Here is a 22,607-nt window from a genome sequence, read left to right as displayed (position 1 = left end):
GACGAAGTGCGCGCAACAAACGAAATTTTAATTTTTTTACGGGATTATGGCGAGAGTGACAATATAGATTTTTTATATCGGCCAACAGATGTCATTGTACAAATTGTTTTGTTTTGTTTAAATATTATGGACAATTTTTTTTTAAATAACAAACATATACCTTTTTTTAAAAAAACACTTGTTTTAGAAATTAACGAAAACTTAAAAAATAAATTTCCTATATGGTTAGATAAAAATAATAAATGTGTAGAACATAACCTGTATATAATAGATTTACTTGTTAATTGTAAACTTTATAAAATGCTAGCGACAATGTCAAAATCTTTCAAGACCGTTAAAGCTCAATCGTCATCTACTAGAAAACTAAATATAGTGCAACATAAGTAGTTATATGTAGGTATGATTGTACTTAGGTATTTTTACGAAGGTACGGATTTTCATATTTAATGTATTTTGCGAGGTATTTTGTTCAAATTTTTAGTTTATAGTTATAGGGAATATGAAGTATGAACTTAGATAGGTATTAAGTATAAGATAAATAGGTGGGCATGTTAGCAGTTTACACTTTACATGCATTAAACTTAAAAAATATATTGGTATAAACTATAAAGAAAACTCGACTAAGCAAAACTTTTTTTAAGCTTCATTTAGTATGCTTTCTAATATTAAATTGGCATTCTTTTTTGAAAGGGTATTTGCATAATGGTTACGTAAAATCCGTGTATTTTGTATAGCAATATCATAGGTATATACGAGATAACTCACAAATACAAATTGCCATAATTCATAATTTTGGTCATCGGCATCCCTAAAGTTTAATTCATATTAAATTTAGTAATATTGATATATGCAGCTAGTGAGCAAGAATAGATTTTCAGTAACAAAAAACAGTAAATACTACCGTCTAATGACTTTCAGACTACGTTTTTTTTTCGTTAAAATGATATTCGAATTTTTGGAGTGGGTATTCCGAAAAGGTTATACTATTAGTTCATGTTCAGGTAAATTTAATTTTTTCGGAGTCTCCATTTCTATCAGCTAATATGCGAAACAGTCGTTCATTCATTAATGAAACTCGAAAGCATAAAAATTACTCTTGTCATTATCACCATCACTATACCTATACCTACATATTAAATTTCAAAACATTCTTGCCGTGAAAATTACAGATATAATCAAAACTAACTTCTACAATCAAGACGCAAACAATTTCATTATGAAAAGCGCTATCTGTTATAATTTCTTCTCAATTTTGTGTGGGAGTAGCACTTCGAATTAAATAATGATCATTTTATGTGTAACGTTTCTTCCTGTACTGTGGCCTATCTTGTTCGTAGTACCTATATAATCAATGGCTCAGGGATAAAGTATCAGAGGTTTGCATGAAGTGGTTTGTTTATGAACTGAAGGTGGTATATAAAGGATGGGAATGAGTGCTGTAATATTCATCTTGGTATAGAAAGAGCATCCGTTACGATGACAAAAACAGCATCAACCACAACAACAACATTTGTAAAAGTGAGCCGAAACCGCAAGAGAATTGAGGATTTGCTTACGAAAATAAAGAGATTAAAATGGGACCTGGAGGTATTCGAGGTGCAACGAAAATTGAGTAAAGTGCGCTTGCACACAAGAAGTTGAAAGAGCCAACGTCTATCAAAATTACTATTTTTTGTACTACACATGTATATTTAAGGGCTGGCGCTCGTATCAATAATTATTATATGTACTTCAGCAGCAGTAAAGAAATAAAACACGCATGAATATTTGTTGTATAATTATTTAACCACGAGTGAAATTTCCTAAGTACCTACGCAATTGAAGTGCTAAGGAGAAATGGGTTTAATCATAATGAATTACATTGACCTGTGCACGTAAAAATAAACATTTTATCTCGGAAACCTTCATTTCAATTTACGTTGTTAATATTAAGCATAGGTACCTTATTTATTACTAATGGGTCACATTTTTAAACCTTAATAGAACTAATTTTTGATAGCTGCAGAATATAAGTAATTTTAGGTAAATGAACATTTTGCAAAAAGCAGCACATTTATTCAAAAAAGGTGGGAGAACAAATTTTGACCAATATTTTGGATGGAAATCCAAAAAAAAAACTGCTCCGATGTTGCAGTAAATCCAGCGGGATTTACTCGAAGCGTTTATGATACAGCGGAAGCGAGCAGCGTTCGAATGCGATATCGGCACCTTGTAGGAGAATGAATGAATACAACTCATATGTATCCGCGGAGTTCGTCTGAAACACCATCACCTTTATTAGGATGAAGGCTGCCCGCGCGCGCTCCGCGCGGCTGCTGCACCGCCGCGACCGCGCGGTCCCCCGCGGCTGTCTATCATCCGCCAGCAGCGCTGGCTACTTAGAGTAATGACACACACAGCGGTTTGTGGCGACTCGTCGGCCGCCGCTTGACGATGACATACAGCGCGGTTTTTGCCGACTCGGCCGATGGGCGGCTGTGAAACGTACAATTACAACATTGCGACAGAACCAAGTCTGCCTGATTAACATGGACAACGATTTAGAATATCTAGTGCTTTTGGGCTTGCTGTATTTGCGTTGGAAAAAAAGAACGAAGAAGAATAGACGAATGTGGGTGCATCCAATTGTAAATGATCGCCTAACCAAAGGACATTTTTATACTCTATTTTCTGAAGTACGAGAAGATGAAGACAAATTTTTTAATTACACCCGTATGTCATTGGCTTCTTTTGACGAACTACTTTGTTGTATAAGAGAAAAAATAATGAAGAAAAACACACGTATGAGAACTTGTATTACACCAGAAGAAAAATTGGTCATAACTCTAAGGTAAGTAAAAAAAACATTACAAGCTGTTTTTACCTCATACACGCACTAGAGGAAATCCCAGGGCACTTACAGTCAGAGATAAATATGCACACTATTTTGCCAATAATTGACTATTAATATTATGTTCGTCTTGTTCCTGTATCTAATAATAAACAAATTTACTTACCTAATTTTTTTTTATCATCCAAAGTCAGCTCACTACCAAAACCAAAAAGCTCTGTAATTTCTTCCCAGCATTGTTTTCTTTTGATTCTATCACTGTAGTCGGTTTGGGTCATATCCCATAATGCTGGACGATCATGTACTTCGTCTATCAATTTCTCAATATCAAGATTCTTCTCTATAAGCTGCAACGCTTGTTTCGAAGCCATTTCTAACTTGATACTGCAAAATCTGTACGCTGTTTGTGAAAAACGCGGACGAAAACCGATGTGTGTGTCAGTACCTATATAAACCCATGTAAATAAGCGCCGCTCCGGCAATAAAACGCCACGCGTTTCTTGGTGTAGACTACGTGCCGAGACGGTCTAGCAACGACCGCCGCCGTGTGTGTTTTGCATGATTTGAAAATATAAACATAAGTGCCGACTCGTCGGCCGAGTCGGCCGACGAGTCGGCATAAACCGCTATGTGTGTCATTACTCTTAAGCTTGATCGTGGGAGCGCGCCTCGCGCGCTTCCTTTATGGTTTATGCGATCGCCGTAATTTTGTGTACATTACGTACAATTGGTAAAAAGCGAGATCGTGGAAGTACGCTACTTGTAGCGAGCTTCTTTATTTATGCGATCACATTTGAAACTGATTAGAACCTACGAATTTTTGTAACCGCGAAATTTTTGAACATAATAAGCGGTCTTGCTTCAAGTGCGCTTATGCAATTATACATGCGGTCTCCTGCATTTTAGGCTGCATAACCTCATGTATAACGATATGCGTAGCTATTTTTTGTACACCAATGTAGACACGATTTCTTTTAGTCCATGATTCCTGAACACACCACCACCACCACCACCAAGTAAAAAAGAAGGGTTTACTTGTTGCGTATCTCCTGCATTTTGATCTGCATGAGCTTTACTATTACGCTATAACTATTTTTTCTATACCAATGTTTTCACACAGACATCTTTTTTCTTGCCTATGATTCATGACCACACCACCACCATGTAAAAAAGAAGACTTTATGTGTTGCTTATTTGCTATTTATTACTTAAATCTATATATACAAAAAACCTATGTCTACCTTTAACAATATTAACTATTACCTACTTACATAAAAAACTTATTTTTTAGATTTTAGGAACTTGAGAAAGTCCTCAATGTCACTAAGGTCCTTCTCGACACGTTTCTTTTCTTTTTTTGCATCATCTAATTGACGTTGCAATTCGTGCGTCTTGGCACGCGCCCCCAACAGCTTGGCCCGGTACACCGGTTCCATGCTTTTCAGCTGCTGTAAGTGGTGAGTGTTAGCTCCCGTGGCGTTTTTGGTTGCATAATCCCCTCATGCTGCGACGCCTTAGGTTTGTCCGCCCTGTAGCTTTCCTCCAGGTCAGATCCGACCATCTCCATTATGTCTGCTAAATTCTTGCCCCCTTTTTTGATTTTTCCGCTACTGGTAGACGGCGAGGCGTTGTCATGGCAGCGACTGTAATCAATAAAAAAATAATCTGTTACGATGGAGTTCGATAAGTATTGTGATATAAACTTACGGTCGTTTTTGGCCCGCTTGCATGACAGGTCGTTCTGCCTGAGGAGGTGGGAACACCGGTGCAGGTGGTAGCGGTGGCTGTGGTGGTGTAGGCGACCGCATTGGTTGGGATAGTATCGGTGTTGGAATTATTCTGAAATCAGAGAATTTTATCATAAGCACGTAGAAAAGAAAAAATACATTTTTACTTACCGAGCTGGTTCGAACATAAAACTAGCAGCGGGGTCCCCTTCCAACTGGGCCAACAGAAGATCTAGCTCCAAACTATCACCCAAGTTGCCGGTTCTGTAAAAAGCAATTACATTTTAACATAACGAGAAAGAGGTAGAAAATAACTTTTAGAAAAAAATCATAAATATTGTATACTTACGCGATTGTAGAATTATCCGAATAGATTGTTATCACTTCCTCGTCCAATAATGGACCTCCATTATTTACTACTGGCAGAGACGCTGAATCCATTTTAGGTGTTGGCGGCGCGTTTTTCGTCTCCAATGGTGGTGGTCGTTTTGTTAAAGTTTTGGTCGTCGCTGTCGGTGGTTTTATTAATAAGGATTGCAGTATCTCGACCTTTTTTATTTTCGGCGCGCGGTCCGACTTTTTTGGAATTTTTCGTGAAGGTAAAGGCATTACGTTTACTACACTGCAGAGCTCGATGCTAACTAATAATAAAGTGTGGGGAAAATTTTCAGTATATATTGTAAAATTGTTGTAACGTCTGCGAAAAACTAAAGAAAGATTGTGTTAATGAGTGAGAACGATAGATCGTATGATTCTGATACTTCCCACACTAGTGCAGCTGATTGTGCATATTTGACCCTGAACACCTGGTCTATATATAAGGTGACGATACTAACATTACTTGCATCTTCAAATCCCCCCGCGGCTAGTATAGGACGTCGTGCGAGTGCAATACACCATCAACAGTGTCGATTGTACGTACGCGAGGTGTCTGTGACAAGGATATCAGTACTCACATATCTTTTTTCCGAGAAAGAAATAGTTCTTTAGATAGACAATTCCTGTAAGTAGTGACAATGGAATCTTCATCCGTTGCAATTCTTAGTAGTGAAATAGTTAAGCTGACCCGAAAAGCTGTTTCATTATTAAAACATAAACCGGAAATGTTGAGACATATTTCGATATTAAGGACAAATATTTCATTGATACAAAATGCAATCAATAATAGAATTCATTTAGACAATCGCCTAGAAAACCCCAGTACTTTAGAAAGTAATCTAGGAATTTTGAAATTTTATCTGGTTAGGTTACTTCAACAATTGAAAAAGGTTTCGGGAAAAAAAGGGGGTTGTGGAATAAGTGATACCCCTACTAACAGTCCTTCTAGTAACAACGGTTCCAAATCTCGTGCCCTAATTTGGCAAACTTTAAATTCCTGCTTTCAGAGTCGAATACTTACCGGTATTATTGTAAATACGATATACAAGGATCCTTTAATATTTTTGGATAGGGCGTTTAATAACATTGCACGAAAGGTTAGGGAAATGTTAAGACAATCCATGCTAAAAGTAAACGTGGTTCTTGCATGCGATTTCATACATCCTCAAAATCTTATCATAGATCTCAAGACGTTTGCCACAAAAAATAGCGTTCTTGATGTCGGTAGTAATCTAAAAGAGTGGTATCGGAAGGAGGTAATTGATAGATTGCGAGGGAAGCTTGAGGGCTTTGAAGAGTGTCAATCTGGCTGGAGTTTAAGGGAGGTATTATATGTAAAAATAAACATAAATAAATACATGCCCATTAGAGTAGGACGCTTTTCCACCTATATTAAAATCCCTCGTTTTATAGCACTTAAGAGAGCGGTTATCAATGTTAGAAATAATGACAAGTATTGTTTTTTGTGGTCGGTCGTCTCCGCCCTTTATCCCGCGAAATCTAACCCCGATAGACCTTTCAGTTACCCCCATTTCGATGCTGTTTTGAACCGTGGAAATATTGAATTCCCTATTAAGGTACCCGATATAAAGAAGTTCGAACGATTGAATAATCTCGCCATTAACTTGTATTGCTTAGAAAAGAGAAACGTACTTCCTTTTATGTTAAGTAGAAATCGCGAACCTCGAGCAGATACGATCAATTTACTAGTCTTATCATCTGATACAAATGGCGCTAATTCTAAATACTATCATTTTGCGTGGATAAAAAACCTATCACGTTTATTATCGTCGCAATTGTCGAGAAGGGAACATGCAAAATTTTTCTGTAACATCTGCTTAAATCACTTCTCTTCGAATCAGTTACTGGAAAAGCATACAATTCGCTGTCATCAAGTAAATAAATGTGCGGTAAGATTGCCTAGAGAATCTGAAAAAATTGTACAGTTTTCTCATTATTCTAATAAGGAAAAAGTTCCGTTTGCAATTTACGCGGATATAGAAAGCATTTTGGAAAAATGTGATACAATTTACTATACAGGGAAAAACACTAACCTATTTCAAAGGCATGTACCTTACGGCATAGCTTTTTATTTGAAATGTGCGTATGACGAATCGCTCTCGAAGTTTTGGTCCTATAGAGGTGAGGATTGCGTAACTTGGTTTATTAACCATCTACGAAGTATCGCGATGTGGACTAATACAATTATTAACAACCCTCGACCGATGGAAAGATTGAGTGAGAAACAGCAACAAGATTTCGAGAGCGCCACTCATTGCCACATATGCGAGAAGGCGTTTTCCGAAAACGAAATTCGGTGCCGAGATCATTGCCATTTTACGTCCAAATACAGGGGCGCATCACATCAGGCATGCAATATAAACTATCAAGATAATCATGCCATACCGGTGGTATTTCATAATCTAAGTGGATACGATTCACATTTCATCATCCGCGAACTTGCAACCGGTATGCCTGGACAAATAAAACTTTTACCTTTAAACAAAGAGAAGTATATCTCCTTTACGAAATACGTAGAGGGTACAAAGGTTAATTTTCGATTTATCGACTCCTTTAGGTTTATGAGCAGTAGCATAGAAAAATTGTCATCGTATTTAGGAAATGATAAAAAAACGATAACGCGTTCGCAAAGTCGCAACGAGTCCGAGTTTAATTTGGTCATACGAAAGGGTGTTTTTCCCTACGAATACGTAGACTCTTGGGAAAAATTAAACGAAACTCAGTTACCGCCAAAAGATAATTTTTTTAGTACATTGCGTAACGAAGGCATCACCGACGAAGATTATGATCATGCTTTAAAAGTATGGAACTTGTTTTCGATTCAAACCCTCGGTCAATTTTCGGATTTGTATTTGAAAACAGACGTGCTACTTTTAGCGGATATATTTGAAAATTTTCGTGAAACTTGTCTACAAACTTATAAACTGGATCCCTTGCATTATTACACGGCACCTGGTCTCGCATTCGATGCCATGCTCAAAATTACCGAGATTAAATTAGAACTTCTAACAGATATTGATCAAGTTATGTTCATTGAGAAGGGTATTCGAGGTGGTATCACTCAATGTTCCACTAGATACGCGAAGGCTAACAATAAATACATGAAAGATGACTATCGTCCAGATCTTGAATCGATCTACTTGATGTATTTTGATGTCAATTCCCTGTATGGTGCCACAATGTGTGAATTTTTGCCCTACGGAGAGTTTTCCTTTGTAGATGACGATGCTTTTGAAACGTTAGATATATTGAACCACCCTGATGATGCAGAAATCGGTTACATTTTGGATTGCGACTTAAATTATCCGCCCAATCTCCATCAATTGCATAATGATCTTCCTCTGGCACCAGAGCACAGAAACCCTCCTCATTCTAATTTTAAGAAATTAATGCTAACATTGTATTCGAAACAGAACTATGTGTTGCATTATAGAAATTTGAAACTGTACATAAAGCAGGGATTAGAACTCGTCAAAATTAATCGCGTATTAAAATTTCGACAATCGCCTTGGTTAAAAAAGTATATCGATTTAAATACGCAAAAGCGGCAAGAATCTAGTAATGAATTTGAGATACACTTTTACAAGCTAATGGTAAACAGTGTATATGGAAAACTAATGGAAAATGTAAGGAAATATAAAGATGTGCATTTGGTAACGACATGGGAAGGACGGTACGGCGCTGGGGCGTATATATCGAAGCCGAACTTTAACAGTTGCACTCTTTTCGGCGATAATGAGGACATAGCCATTATAGAAATGAACCGTTTAGAAGTGCTGCTCAATAAACCTATTTATGCCGGTTTAGCAGTTTTAGACGTTTCAAAAACGTTTCTTTACGATTTTCACTACAATTTTGTTTTAAGGGAATTCAAAAATCGCGCAAAACTCTTATACACCGACACTGATAGCTTGATATACTCATTCGCAGTTTCCGACATTTATCAGTCGATAAGAGAAAACATTGCTCGATTTGATACTTCGGCTTATAGTCCTAATAACGCTTTTGGCATACCCCTGGTTAACAAAAAAGTTCCCGGTCTGATGAAAGACGAGAACAATGGTAAAATAATGTTAGAGTTCGTAGGGCTAAGGGCAAAAATGTATGCTTATTATGTAGACGGTAAAGTATTGAAAAAATCAAAAGGTGCAACTTTCGCCAGTATCCGTGAACTGACTTTAGAGGACTACAAAAACTGTTTGTTTAACGATGCAATCTTGAAACGGTCTCAGCATCTAATAAAATCGCAAAAACATGCAGTATTCACCATTGAACAGAACAAGATTGTTTTAAGCCCACATGACGATAAACGACAAATTGATCCCGATTGTATTAACACTCGTCCTTGGGGATATAACTCTCTCACTTAATTGTATCAATATTCCACAACCCTCTTTCACCTTGTGTTATAATTTTCTTTTTCTGTTAATTTAGGTGTGTGCGTGTGTGTGTGATGACGAGCAACAGCAGTAGTAGCAGTAATAGTAGCATGGAAAGTAATGATCGAAAATTGGAACAAGACATTTTTCGTGCTTCGCACGCAATATACTTCGGACATTTAAAGTGCGCTATATTAAACACCACTTCGTTCTCTATCGAGACTTACTTCTTCATTAACAACATTTTACAGCGCATTGTTATTCCGGATGAGTGTTTTAACTGGTGCGCAATATCAAAAAATGTGTGCAAGGAAATGGTTAAATTACTATTTCATAAAAAGATTGAATTGGATAATTTAATGAACCATTATTCCCGTGTAAACGGTGATCGTTTTGCTGACGCTCATGCTCCTAGTGTACCATTGTATTTTACAACTTTTATAGCAGATTTAAGAGCAAATAGTGTAAATAATGTATTTAATAGTAGTATGTATAAAGATAGTTCGTATGTCATTAACGATGCTATATGCACAGCGGCAGAATACGCAAACTTTAATGCGCTGCAAATATTTATTGATGTTTGCCAAGAGTCGAATGTTAGGTATAATTTTAGTCCACGGCAAGATGCTCGCCATCGGAAAATCTACGAGTGGCTATTGAAAAATATAAGAACCGGTACACAAGATCCTAACGCTCTACTGGGTTGGAGGTGTGGGCCAGATAGCAGCGTATGGCCCTCGACGCTGCTGAACGATTACCAGAAAACGTACGATATTCTTAAAAAAATTGTCAATAACGATAGCTTTACTAGAAAAAATGAAAAATATGTTGTATGGTAATTGGAAGGAAAAATAAAAAAAGATCAAAAAAGCTTTTGTTTTCTTTATTTATTAATTTACAGCGAAAATTACAATACGATATTATCATTTTCTATCCAAGATTTTTCGTCCAGTCCCCACCACTTGACGTACACTTTATCTTTCTTACGTCGCAGCACCTTCTCCACCAAATAGATATCGGAATATTTAGCTTTTTGCAGTTCCTGCTCATAAAAGCCTCCCAATATCGGCTTTCCTTTCATGTCTTCCAGCAAGTACGTCACCGGATTGGTTATTTGCACTTTTGCAATTTTAAACAGTTCACTGGACCAGTTCGAAGTATATCCCTTGGCGAACACACTCTTGTGCTTACTAATTCGAACTACATCGCCAACATTAAAACGATGTCTCTTGTTGAAGAGCTTGATGTGGCTGTAGGCCTTCAGCTGTGTATCGGCCTTTACTTCGATCGGCTTCATCCCCGTTGTTCGATGTTTACGATTATTATACTCGCTCGTGATTGATTCAATTGCATCAATCCATACATATTTTCCACGTAGACTAAACTGTCGGTATAAATAATTTTTGATCGTCCTAATTGTTCTTTCGGCTATGGCAGCCTTTTTTGTACTGTACGTGGAATAGTGATTAATCTGTTCTCGCGCCATCAGTTTGTCAAATGATTTGTTGTAGAATTCCTTCCCCGCATCGGTCTGTAGATTTTTCGGTCTACGTCTGGTAGTTTTGAAAATAGCCTGTATGGCTTTTGTCACCTCCTCACCCGTTTTAGTCTTCAGTCCTCTCGTCCACAGATATTTTGAGAAACAATCGATAACTACCAGTATGTATTTGTAGCCTTTATTCTGTTTAGCGTAAGGTATAAATTCGGCCAAATCGGCTTGCCAAAGATCATCAAATCCCTTAATGATGGTACGTCTACGTGGGAAGTTTTTTCGTGCTGCTTTATGTAGCTCATTTACCACTTGCTGCATCCTCTATTAGTTTATGTAGGGTTGCTTTGACCGCCTTCAACTCTTCCTCTAGTGCCTCCACGTAATTACGAAGACCGTCTACAGGTACTTTCGCAATCTGCATGTAATACATGAAGTATCCTCTATTTATGGCATCGCCATCGTCTACTGGATCGGCCACATTCATCAAACGATTTCCATTGAGATCCAGTCTTGTTGATAGGTAATGTTGTAAGGTTAGAGCATCATGACGTTCAATAGGATCCTCAACATTACTTAGTCTCTTACGTTCCACATTTATAGTATCGTCGGTAATGGAAAATTTTGTCTTTAGCAATTTTCCAAATTGAGCATGGGTATGAGAACGTCCGAATTTATCCATGATGAATGTAGGCGGGGAAGACGGAAATGGGGTATTTATACTAGTTGACGTAAAAATCGCTGCGTGGGCTTTTGTATGTAACCCTCTTCGTATAGCTCTTCCACAATCGATATTATATCATTTTGTACTCCTGTGTTGCCTGCCATTTTTTCACCCCATAAAACCTCTAGGTCCCTAATCAATTCATGCACGCTATTCCAGTATTTGTATTCGATCGGTCGGTCGAGTTCCTTGAATAGAGTAACACCGCTTCCCGATTTCGCACGCCCCCTATTCGCCGCTTCCTCCTCCTTCAGTAGAGGCTTTATTATCAGCGTATACTTTTTGCTCTTATTGCCACGAATCTGTTCGGTGGGGTCGTAATTGCGCCGTGCGACATGAGTTGCTATTATTATCTGCTTATAGTTACTTCTATCCTGCTTGGATACTAGCGATTCGTCCGGTTCATTCATGATGATAAGTTCGTATAGCCCTGCAGTACCTTTGTACCGGACCCCGTTAATGACCAAATCTTCGTCATCTATCGTCACCTCCGTCTTGCCCATTCGCCACTTATCCGTTTCGACATTATAATGAATTCCAAAGGTGCTGTCAATTGCATTACTCGTATCTCTTATCATGCGCTCAACGTATATACGTGGTAGGTGTTTGTATTGTTCCAAAAAGGCTTGCGAACCTTGCATATCAAGTAATGAAGCAGATGATTCTGATGCAATAGAGGACTCGTCTTCTTCTTCCTCCAGTTGATGCTCTCCTATCACTGTACTCTGTAGAAATGATGGCGGCTGTCTCAATGATGGAGTAGCCGTGGGGTGAAAAGGTCTAACCATAGGACTAATATCAGTTGGCGGATATTTTTGAAAGTAGGGAAGTCTAGCCAGCGGACTGATCTCGGTAAGGGAAGAGGGCCTTCGTCTCATTCGCGAGTAATAAGGTATCGCAGGAGTCGTACGTTGTTGTGGTGACTTTCTTTTTACAGGAGATTGACGTTTTTTAGGGGGTGATGTAAATACTTCGTCCTCTGATGGCTCCTCCTTTTTCGTTTCTATAACCGATGATGGCGGTTCGATTTTCTTTACGATCTGAGCTAGCGGTTGAATTAGCGGTTTATACGTTCGTACAAATTCCACTTCTTTAATAAAACGATCCGCTTTGAGACGATTGTACTTTTGCTGTATCGCTTTACGCGCCTGAACTATTCTTCGTTTCAAGGCCATCTCCTTATTATCCATGATCAACGGAACAGGTAAACCGATATGAAATGAACAGATCAACTGGAACAGGGTCTGTTCCCCAATAAAGCTGTTAAGCTGTTCAGCTGTTAAAGCTGTTCAGCTGTTCGTTAAAGCTGTTCAGCTGTTCGTAAAGCCGTTCAGATGTTCGTTAAAGCTGTTCAGCTGTTCGTAAAGCTGTTCAGATGTTAAAGCTGTTCAGCTGTTAAAACTGTAAGCTGTTAGAGCTGTTAGAGCTGTTAAAGCTGTTAAAGCCGTTACAGTTGAACTGAACAATAAACATGTTTTCACGGTATTATATAGTGATCGAAGCCTTTCCTGAAACGACCGTTTTGCACATCGGCATCCTTATTTATCACCATAAACCCATACGGGTTTCGCCAGCTTTCCGAACACATCTCTCGAAACAGCTGCATGGTTATTATGGGTGCGACGTGATCTTCATAAATATGTCGCAAATTCAAGTCGTCCTGTTCGAATAGGACAATTAAATTAGCATTATCTCTAATCAATTGTTTAGGAATTTTAGAATACGTCTGACCCAAGTAGAAACAATCGATGGCGTTATGCCTGCCCATTGAAAAGTACGCTCTAATGTTATCCTGCTTTTCACAAGCGATATCGTCAAAGATAAAAACTGAATTAGGTTTGGCAGCACTGGGCTCCATAATGTCAGCGTTCTTGCTGAATGTGAAGAAGCCAATGTCCTTCATTGGTTGCAAAATTTCCCCCAAAACCCTGTATTTGTCCTGATTCAGCGATTTGGAATAGACGTACACGTGTTTGAAGCGTAGGCCATTAGGTTCAGTTAGCAGACTGAGCATCGTATTCGTTTTACCACAATTGGACGGCCCACAAATGACGCATCTTACGCTGTTTGGAAGTAATACGCCATGGGTTTTTTTGTGGTCCACATTTGGCGTCATGTCGAGATTTTGAACGAGCAGCTTTTGCTTCTGCATCACTACCTTCATTTTGGGGTCGCGGTTGAAATAAGACTACGAACATTTTTTATCATTACATTTTATTTATACATTAAATAAATACAAATTATAGTTTCTTCACTTCCCCGGTCAGAGGATTGTATTGAATTAGTGCGTCGTGCAGGATCAGACAATAGGCAACCGTTCCCGCCTCGAAGGCCTCCATCGACTCCATTTCCAACTTAACATCTACCGTCGAATGCTTCAGAGATTCGTTTTGCTTTGAACAGTCCAGCACAAAGATGGGGCAACTTTTAAAATACAAATAGTCAAAGAGGGCGTCTTGATGCTCATCTTTCGAGTAATAATCGCGCCGAAAGTTTAAATAGTTTTGATATGCAATGATGTATTTGTTGGCATTAAAATCTAAATGCATCGCTTCGTACGGATAACTTTCCGAGTTGAGATGCAGTTTTAAATTTCGAATATTGATGTTATCGAAATTGGCGGCTCTTGCTTCGTGTGAAAACTTTTTACCGCTTCGTTGAAATGCCACAATTATCCATCGTGGTTTCTCTAGTTGAGTTGAAGTTTTGATTGGCCATATATCCGACTGTGCCTGTTTTAAAGCGGGCAATTCGTACAGTTCCCATTGACGAAATGGCATTGTGATTATAGCATCTTTATTGATGCGTTCGTATAGGCTAATTTTGGCGCTATCGCTAACGGTCACGTGAGGAACTTTCCATTGAATTTTTGTTAATGTTATTGTTGCATCGTCGGCGGTACCGATGTAGCAATTGGCATCGCTTCTAGCACGAATTAATACCAATTCTTGTCGCATGTTTACGATAACCTGTCGATAGTCCTCCATGCATCCGAATATGTGTTTTAGCGGAATGCAAACAGCGAAATGCTTCTCCTTGTTGCTCTTATTGAAATCTACTTGAAGGGATTCATCGGTGGGTGACCACCCCAAATGTTTAAGACCTTTGCTTTCAGTAGACGTATACGATACGTATCCCTTCAGTGAGGATGTAATACCAGGATTCCTGCATACATCCACTTTCTGACCACCCAACTCATAGCGGATTTCTTCGAAAAGGAATGGCGCGAAATTGTTTGTTAGGTTGCATGTCTTTACGATGGCGCCCTCTCCTTCCGGTTGACTCCATTCAATTTTTCCTTCCAAGTACAAAAAACTGTCGTAGGTGGCGCTTATCAGCTCTTGATTTTGAATTAATATTCGTATTTCACTGGAAAGTCCGTAATCCGAAGATCCTCCGTATGGAAGATAGGTGTGAATATCGGATTTAACAATCGTTTCGTCAAAGTGTACGCTTTGAAAGACGTTTAACGAGTCTGCTGCCGCCGCCATTTTGCACTTTCAGGCCAATGGATTCCAAAAAAGATTTTTCTACTAGCGTTAATGTGCTCGGGCTCTGTCTCGATTGAGAATAACTCGATTTCCGGTTATCTCGTTTATTTATAGCGTCGAGGAAGGATGGCAATGGACCTTGATTAATACGTAACCCCATATTCTTTTAACTCTAATCGTACTGTAAACGGTTCACTTTCCCCGAAATCGATCGGTTCACCCTTTTGATTAGTCAAATTTATAGTTATATTGCTAATTCTACTGGTATTTACTTCCAGATATTGAGTATTACTAGGAATTTTATCTAAGCGGTAACCTGGTGGAACGGAAACGTCTATTTCGTAAAGGACCTTAGCGCGATTTCCGTTTCGATAGGATCCCGTAATGAGATTGCACTCTATGTGAATGTTAGTGTGCTTAATGATTTGAATATCTAAAGCAGATGTATGTAGAACGTTCGCTTCCAATATCCTCGATTCAAAACCGAGCATGCGCCCTATGCAGTCTCTTGGAGTGAAATCTATATCAAATTCGCAATTAAGTTCGCACTTGAGCGTATTGTTATTTGCACGTAGACTAAAGCGACTTGTAGGAATGTGAGCTTTTATATACTCGCTTCCACTCGTAAGCACCATGCGGAATTGTTATTATTAATTGTTATTATTGCCTTGGAGTCTATTGAGCTATTTGAATCAGTTTTATAGTAAAACTTATCGTTTCCCTCGTGAATGTTTCTTATGCTGTTACAGCCATAAAACCCCACCATCCCGATAACGTACATTTTCCCCGAAGGAAGTTCAATGGGTGGATAGAAATCGTGACTCGCCGTATTTCCAACGCCCTCTATGCTGAACGTCGTCGACATGATTACCGCTACTGCTCGCTTAGTCAGTGTTCGTGTTATTTATACAGAAATTTTAAGCACAGATGGCCGCAATTCGTTGTACCAAATTGTTGCTCTTGTCCATAATTATAATAGATTTTACAGTCGCGGAAATACTCGATCACTTCTCGTGGTGGTGGAATATTACCGAAACTATCATAGTACCAAACTCGTCTACTACGTTTTTTGTACGAGACCCAATGAGTGCCACGCCCCCTTTGACTATCTAAATTAATAACCCCGGATTCATTTTTCCATGGCGATATAGGCATATTATCTCGCATAAACACGTCCCTAAAGTATGGTACACACCCTTTTGCGTGCTTACGTAGATCTACATCTGTTAACGGCCGCTTTGGCAATTTTTTGAAGTTTTTTTTTTTTTAAATGCAACGCCAAACTGCCTCCCGATTTGTAAGGTTTCAAATACAGCGCACCGCCACTTTTATTTCCTATAGCGATCGATTCCATCGTGCGATTATGGCGTGAAGTTTCATCTTGCATTTTACGTGCGTCACGAGATGCATTAACTGCTTTAGCAATGCCTGCCGCGCCGCCGGCTAAAGCTCCCACTGCCGATAAACCGGCGAAAAGGGGTATCAAAAATGGTAAAAACCCACCCTGTTTTGGTATGGGAATAACTCTAGGTACGCTTACATTTTTTCTACCACCTAAACTTTTTATGGCCATATTTGCTGCGGTAACAGCTGACTTTATCATATCCGTGGTATTGCCGCTTTTCCTCATTTTCTTAGCAATCGTCCTGCGCAAGTTCAATAAACTACTCTTCTTCTTCTTTTTCTTCACTCCCATCCCCAACTTTCGTTTTACCTTCATGATGGCGCCCACTGTAAGAGCCGCTGCTCGTTCCCCTAACTTGGCGTTAGAAGCTTTTAACCGTTCCCAAGCTTTCCGCTCTAGAACTCGATCTGCTCGATGTCGACCTTCCAAGTCTTGGTTATCCCTATAGCTAATATCGTGCTCTTTGCACTGAGCGTCTAGTGGGTTTATGCCGGGATCACCTCGCTTTAGTCTTTTGTCTAGTTTAGTACCAGGACCGCAGTATTGATATCCGGGAAGATGTAGTTCAACTGGAAGTTTGTTTATGAGAGTATTAACCAAGCCCCTCCCATCCGCACACTTCCGCTTCCGATTCAACATTATTGGCATTATACAATGCGGTGGCATATTTATAGGGAAATCTAGGCACAATGAAAATGCTCAACTGCAGTAACCGTTTATTGAGGAGGTTGATATATATGATACATTAAATAAGTAGGTCTATAGTGTAGTATTTCCATCATGCACACTGTATTGTGAGAATTTACATTATTCTTATAGTTTAGCACATCTTCAATATCGCGATAGATGAAGTCGTCATCGTCCTCCTCATCGTCGTCACCAAACTCCATTTTACGAAAGTGACGGTAGTTAATCACCTGTTCGATAAAATCTTGATAGAAACAGGACAGAGCGTATGATTCCAGTAAATCAAATCGATAGTTGATTATATTTTTCAAATTAAACAATTCTTCAATATCGTTCTTTCCCATCGTGCAATATTGAGAGCTGCTGTTGCCACATTGTATTCTTACACTCTTTAACATTTTTTCAGTAGTCCCTTTCACTGACTCCCAGGTATAGTAGATGGTGATATTACTATTAAGTGTATCCGAACTTTGATCTCGTTCGACATCTTTCTCTTCGTTCACATTCGACCAATCTATCCATCTTTCCATCTCTTGTGATCGGAAAAACTTCATTTCGAGATATGTTTGCCATTTTAAAAGTGTCACCCAATCTTCCCTTTTCATGAGCATAACACTGCCGCATGCGATGCGAAGGATTGGTTCAAGGTTAAGGTGTGTACTGTAGCCGATTTCAATGTATTTTGAATTATCTAAGCTGTCGAAGAGGGTGTAAGAGGTACAATCGATTAAGTGTTCCTCAATCGCTTTGCTATGCATATTTTCAACTTGAGAAGGTGATGGTGGCGTTGATCCATATCCATTATCACTACAACACCAACACGAGCACGTGAAATAGTTACTATTACAGCTATTTTTCGTCGCCATGGATGATAGTTTCTTTAGTGTATTCATGAGAGAGCGAAGTACACGACGACGACGATCACTCCACAACTGAAGTATTTTTTTCATGGGACATTCATTTTATTTTGAAATGAAAAGACAATTATCTATAATATTATGTTTTATTTTACCACAACAACAACAACAACAACAACAACTAATCTATTGTTTACATAAATTTTAAATTGGTAGTTTTTCCCGCTGTTCCGGCGCTTTCGATGAATACATCGCTAGTCTTCAAGGACTCTTTGAGGACGTTCAGGCGATCGCCTTCCTTGAAGTATTCATAGAATCGTAATGGCAGCACACATTTAAAATTTTCAGTTTCCAATACTATTCGATCACCATATTTTGTATTCATGGTGTCGGCATTCACAATTCTAAACTTCTCCCCCACTTCCAAGTCCTTGACATTTTTGAATACTTTACAGAATGTACTGTTGTTTAGTGCGTTAAGATCCATTTTAACTGTTTCAATAACACCACTGGACTGATTGAAACCATCGCTACCTCTCACCCTTATATTTCCAACTCGTGACCTTGAAATCTACCGCGATACACTGCCGAACGATGATCCGCTTGTAATACTGGAGAAATTATTGCATGATATTGCTCGATTCTACGTCGGAATCGAACTCTATCGACTGCTACAGTTTCCCATGGACCTTTCCTTGCTGCCCAATAAGCAAAATGCCACGTCACCATTACATATGCTCTATTATTGAATTCATTGAATTTAACACTCTTCACCGGATTCTGAAGATTCATCCTTCCACGCTTGCAACTGTTCACTAAACTGCTCCAACTTTGCATCCCTTAGTTTCCGGATAATGCACTCGTCACATATTTTATAGCTTAAGTAACTGTCACATATTGCCTCTCCTAACTCATACTTGGCTGCAATAGCTTGGCACTCCTCTGGGCTGTATTCACCGCGTCCATATATCGCCTCGTGCTCTGCATCAAATGTTAATGCAGAAAAATGCTGCTTAAGGCGTCTCACGGCCGTCACGAAATCGACAGATTTGGTCCATGATTGCTCAGCATATGCCATCCACGACATCTTTAATACATGTATACCTTGTAACGACCATATAGAGGCTTATATAAGCGCCAATCCCCACCACCAGTCATATTTAGAATATAGTGTGATTTAGAATCGGCCGTACACTACCATCGACAAGACCCCTCAGGCGCAAACCAAATTACTTTAGCTCGGACGCAAACCTCCGATACTTTATCTCGAGCGCAAACCTCGACCCCCTTGACCTTAGCACAGGCGCAAACCTCCGATACTTTATCTGGAGCGCAAAACCTCGACCCCTTGACGTTAGCACAGGCGCAAACCTCGCTACCACAGTTCAGAACCACTCAATTTTAGTGACTTTTCTAGGGATTTTCATCTAGTGAGATTTAGAATCGGCCATATATTACTACTGCAGTACTTGGTAATCGAAGTAGTCATTACTCATTAGAGTGGAAAAGTACAGTGCGGTACAAAAGTATTAAGGAAAATAAATCAATTTAAAAATTCGGTTGGATCCTTAGGACCCATCGGAAGTAGCTGAGGGTTGCACTATTTCCTTAAAAAGGAACTGCTTTCCCCACGTGGTGCCTCGCCATACGTAAATTTTAAAACTACGAAGTCTCCCAACGCTTCCTTGAACATTGTCATCCTCCTCATGTTCCACCCAATAACTACCATCTGCATGGGAGTCATTTGGTACACTATCCTCTTCATCGGTAGACGAATTTTCCTGTTGTTTCGACCGACCTGTACCAGGAACCTCTTATTTTTTCTAACGGTTGCAATTAAAATCGTGTTCCACGAATTCTCACTTTAGCAAGCTCTAATGGGTGTAGAAAAATTATCGGTTGTAAGGTTTCGCCCAGAACCTTTATAGAGAGACGAGATCTAAAACCGTTCTCTCACCAACGTTAACCTGTCGCGGATCTTCTGCTTGTTTTCCAGTGTAGTTATGGCCTTGCAAGGGATACTTTGATACCGTACTTAGCGGGTTCGGATGACATATATTGCATGAATTTGGTGCAACCTCTAAATGGAAACAACCGCTCATCAATAGTTATACATTTGCTGTAAATTTTTATTGGGCATTGTCCAGATATCTCGTATTGGTGCAACTTTATCTTCTTTTTGCTGTTCTTGACGTGGGTTAATCGTCAAATCTAATGAAGCGTAGCATCATCTTAAAACGATCACGAGACATTGTTGCACGTATCAGTGGCATAGCATCCACCACACCCTTCTAAATTTTCTTTGTTTATATATATATATATATATATATATCCAACAGAAAATAAATCCAATTATAGGACTTGTGGTGGTCGTACTGAAGCATTTAGAAATCTTTGCACCAATTATAAGCATCACAAACTTTTTTGGTCTTTCGATTTGTTTCACGCAAAATAATGTCGCATATCTCAAGGCTCACAATTGATTTGAATAGCTGCTTGGGTGTAAACAGATTGCTGTGAACATTTTCAATATATGGATTTTCAGTTTCAATCGAGACCATCAGAAGTAATTGTATCGGTACTATTAACACTTTTCCTAAATGTGCCCTCTAAACTGTAAAAATCAGTTGTTCATCACAGAAAATAGGGGGCGCAAATTTATCACGTTTTATTGAAATCACTTGTCAGACAAATGAAGATTCTTCTTTATGTTTCGGAATGTGTTTCGACTCGTGCACTTGCTTACAAGCTCAACTCTTTTATCTGAGTCTTTTTACTAATTCATATCGAAAGCCGGAAGTGAATGATATCCAGTTAGTATTAAAATTCCCATGGATTTTTTTGCAACTGAGCAGTAGAAACCGCATAAGGCGCCTGTTATTATCCTGAGCGTACATGTTCCAATTTTGGAACACTTCATAATTTCGCTATTCATTACCAGAGGGAACTATAAGTTTTAAGACTGATGAAATATATTTCTTCTAAATGTTGGTAGAACACGTGTATGACGAATTTGCAGTCTGTTTTCACTTGAACGGTTTTTGTCACGTGTTTGATTTCAAAATTTACGTGTAGATACGTTAGCGTTACCTCTAGATATTCTTAGTTTCTGTGTTTTGTGAAACATTGTGAATGGGTGAGTATACATTTTCCTTAGAGCTTATATAATACATAAATAAATCGGCAAATGCTTAATCTCCAATTTAATTTACCTAATAGCCCCCATTTTTGATATGTTCCAATAATGGAACTTGGCTGTATTTATGTCACTAATGGATAAAGTTCTTTCTTGCGCCACATTTGGCAGTATTTATGTTACCAATTAATAATATTGTTTCTAGTATCAAATTAAAAATGGACGTGAGAACATTTTATGGAAAAAAATCCAGTTGCTCAGCTAATACTCTAAACAATTTACTTGACAACATAAACGAACAAGTTAAAAAGTAATCGTAAACGATTTACATAAAGCGCATTTCCACTTGCATTCATTTCCCATTTGTAAGATGCAACTTCTGTTAAAATCGTAAAAATCCGGCCACAAATATGAAAGATAGCGTTGCACATGGGCAATCCATTGTTGACGTGCTACTTCAATTTCAGTTTATGAGAAAGAATTTCATTTCAATGCTTTTCTAAATAAGAAAGTTGGAACTGCGCATGCGCAAACCTAAATTTTAAAACTAATGTTAGATTTTCCTTTATTCCAAGTGCCTATGTATCAAATTTCGTTTAAATTCTTCCATAAATAAAAAAGTTGGCACTGCGCATGCGCAAAACCAAATTTTGAAATTGGCGTTTGATTTTCCTTTATACCCAGTGCCTATGTATCAAATTTCGTTTAAATTCTTCCATAAATAAAAAAGTTGGCACTGCGCATGCGCAAAACCAAATTTTGAAATTGGCGTTTGATTTTCCTTTATCCCAAGTGCCTATGTATCAAATTTCGTTTAAATTCTTCCATAAATAAAAAAGTTGGCACTGCGCATGCGCAAAACCAAATTTTGAAATTGGCGTTTGATTTTCCTTTATTCCAAGTGCCTATGTATCAAATTTCATTCAAATACTTTTATAAGTAAAAAAGTTTGCAATTCGGTTTATAAATGGTCGAGATGCGAAAAGGGCACTGTGAATTTTGAATCGATTCGATTCAACTTTTGGCATTGCGTATTATATGGCTAAAGCTATGCCCATATTGAATTTCATGCAATTCAGTTCATAACTAACGGAGATGTAAAAGCGATCGAACATTTCTAAACAAAGTTATCGTTCACACGGACAGATAGATGGGCAGACAGACAAAGGAACAGACGGAGAGACCAACCGGCAGGCGACAGATAGCAATGCAAAATTATAAACGATCTCTTAGGATCGTTAATAAACGGCAAAAGGGTAAAATTATGGAACATGTAAAAAACGGTTTTTTGTTTTTTTTACAATAACTTTTTTTGTAAGCGGTACAGAAAAAATTCCTTCCCTGGTACAAGACTCGACACCATAACGAACCAAATAGCGAAAAAAGTAGAACAATAGCTCTTAAGATAAAAAACTAGTAGCGTCGCAAAGTTAGCGGACGGACGGACGGACGGACGAAGTGGCCACAATAGCGCATTTTTTTT

At 38.5% G+C, this 22,607-nt stretch overlaps 3 protein-coding genes across 3 annotated transcripts; 1 reads left to right on the top strand and 2 right to left on the bottom strand.

Annotated features, from left to right (window-relative positions):
- Positions 1–4,048: 4,048 nt before the first annotated feature.
- LOC116158937 (myb-related transcription factor, partner of profilin-like) lies at positions 4,049–6,102 on the bottom strand. Its single transcript, XM_031471813.1, has 4 exons — positions 4,907–6,102; positions 4,729–4,821; positions 4,538–4,669; positions 4,049–4,473 (listed from the first exon to the last, which is right to left on the bottom strand). Exons 1-4 carry the CDS (start codon positions 5,164–5,166, stop codon positions 4,272–4,274), a joined length of 687 nt encoding a protein of 228 aa, XP_031327673.1. The 5' UTR covers positions 5,167–6,102; the 3' UTR covers positions 4,049–4,271.
- Positions 6,103–7,124: 1,022 nt separating this feature from the next.
- On the top strand, positions 7,125–9,326 carry LOC116165830 (probable DNA polymerase). The gene has a single exon (XM_031480520.1). It carries the CDS (start codon positions 7,125–7,127, stop codon positions 9,324–9,326), a length of 2,202 nt encoding a protein of 733 aa, XP_031336380.1.
- A 4,462-nt stretch (positions 9,327–13,788) lies between these two features.
- On the bottom strand, positions 13,789–15,039 carry LOC116165811. Its single transcript, XM_031480504.1, has one exon. It carries the CDS (start codon positions 15,037–15,039, stop codon positions 13,789–13,791), a length of 1,251 nt encoding a protein of 416 aa, XP_031336364.1.
- Positions 15,040–22,607: the final 7,568 nt, after the last annotated feature.

Source organism: Photinus pyralis, unplaced genomic scaffold, assembly GCF_008802855.1.
Source record: "Photinus pyralis isolate 1611_PpyrPB1 unplaced genomic scaffold, Ppyr1.3 Ppyr1.4_LG1, whole genome shotgun sequence".
NCBI lineage: Eukaryota > Metazoa > Arthropoda > Insecta > Coleoptera > Lampyridae > Photinus > Photinus pyralis.
Note: the sequence above shows the minus strand (reverse complement) of the source record. Positions and strands in the feature narration are given on the sequence as shown.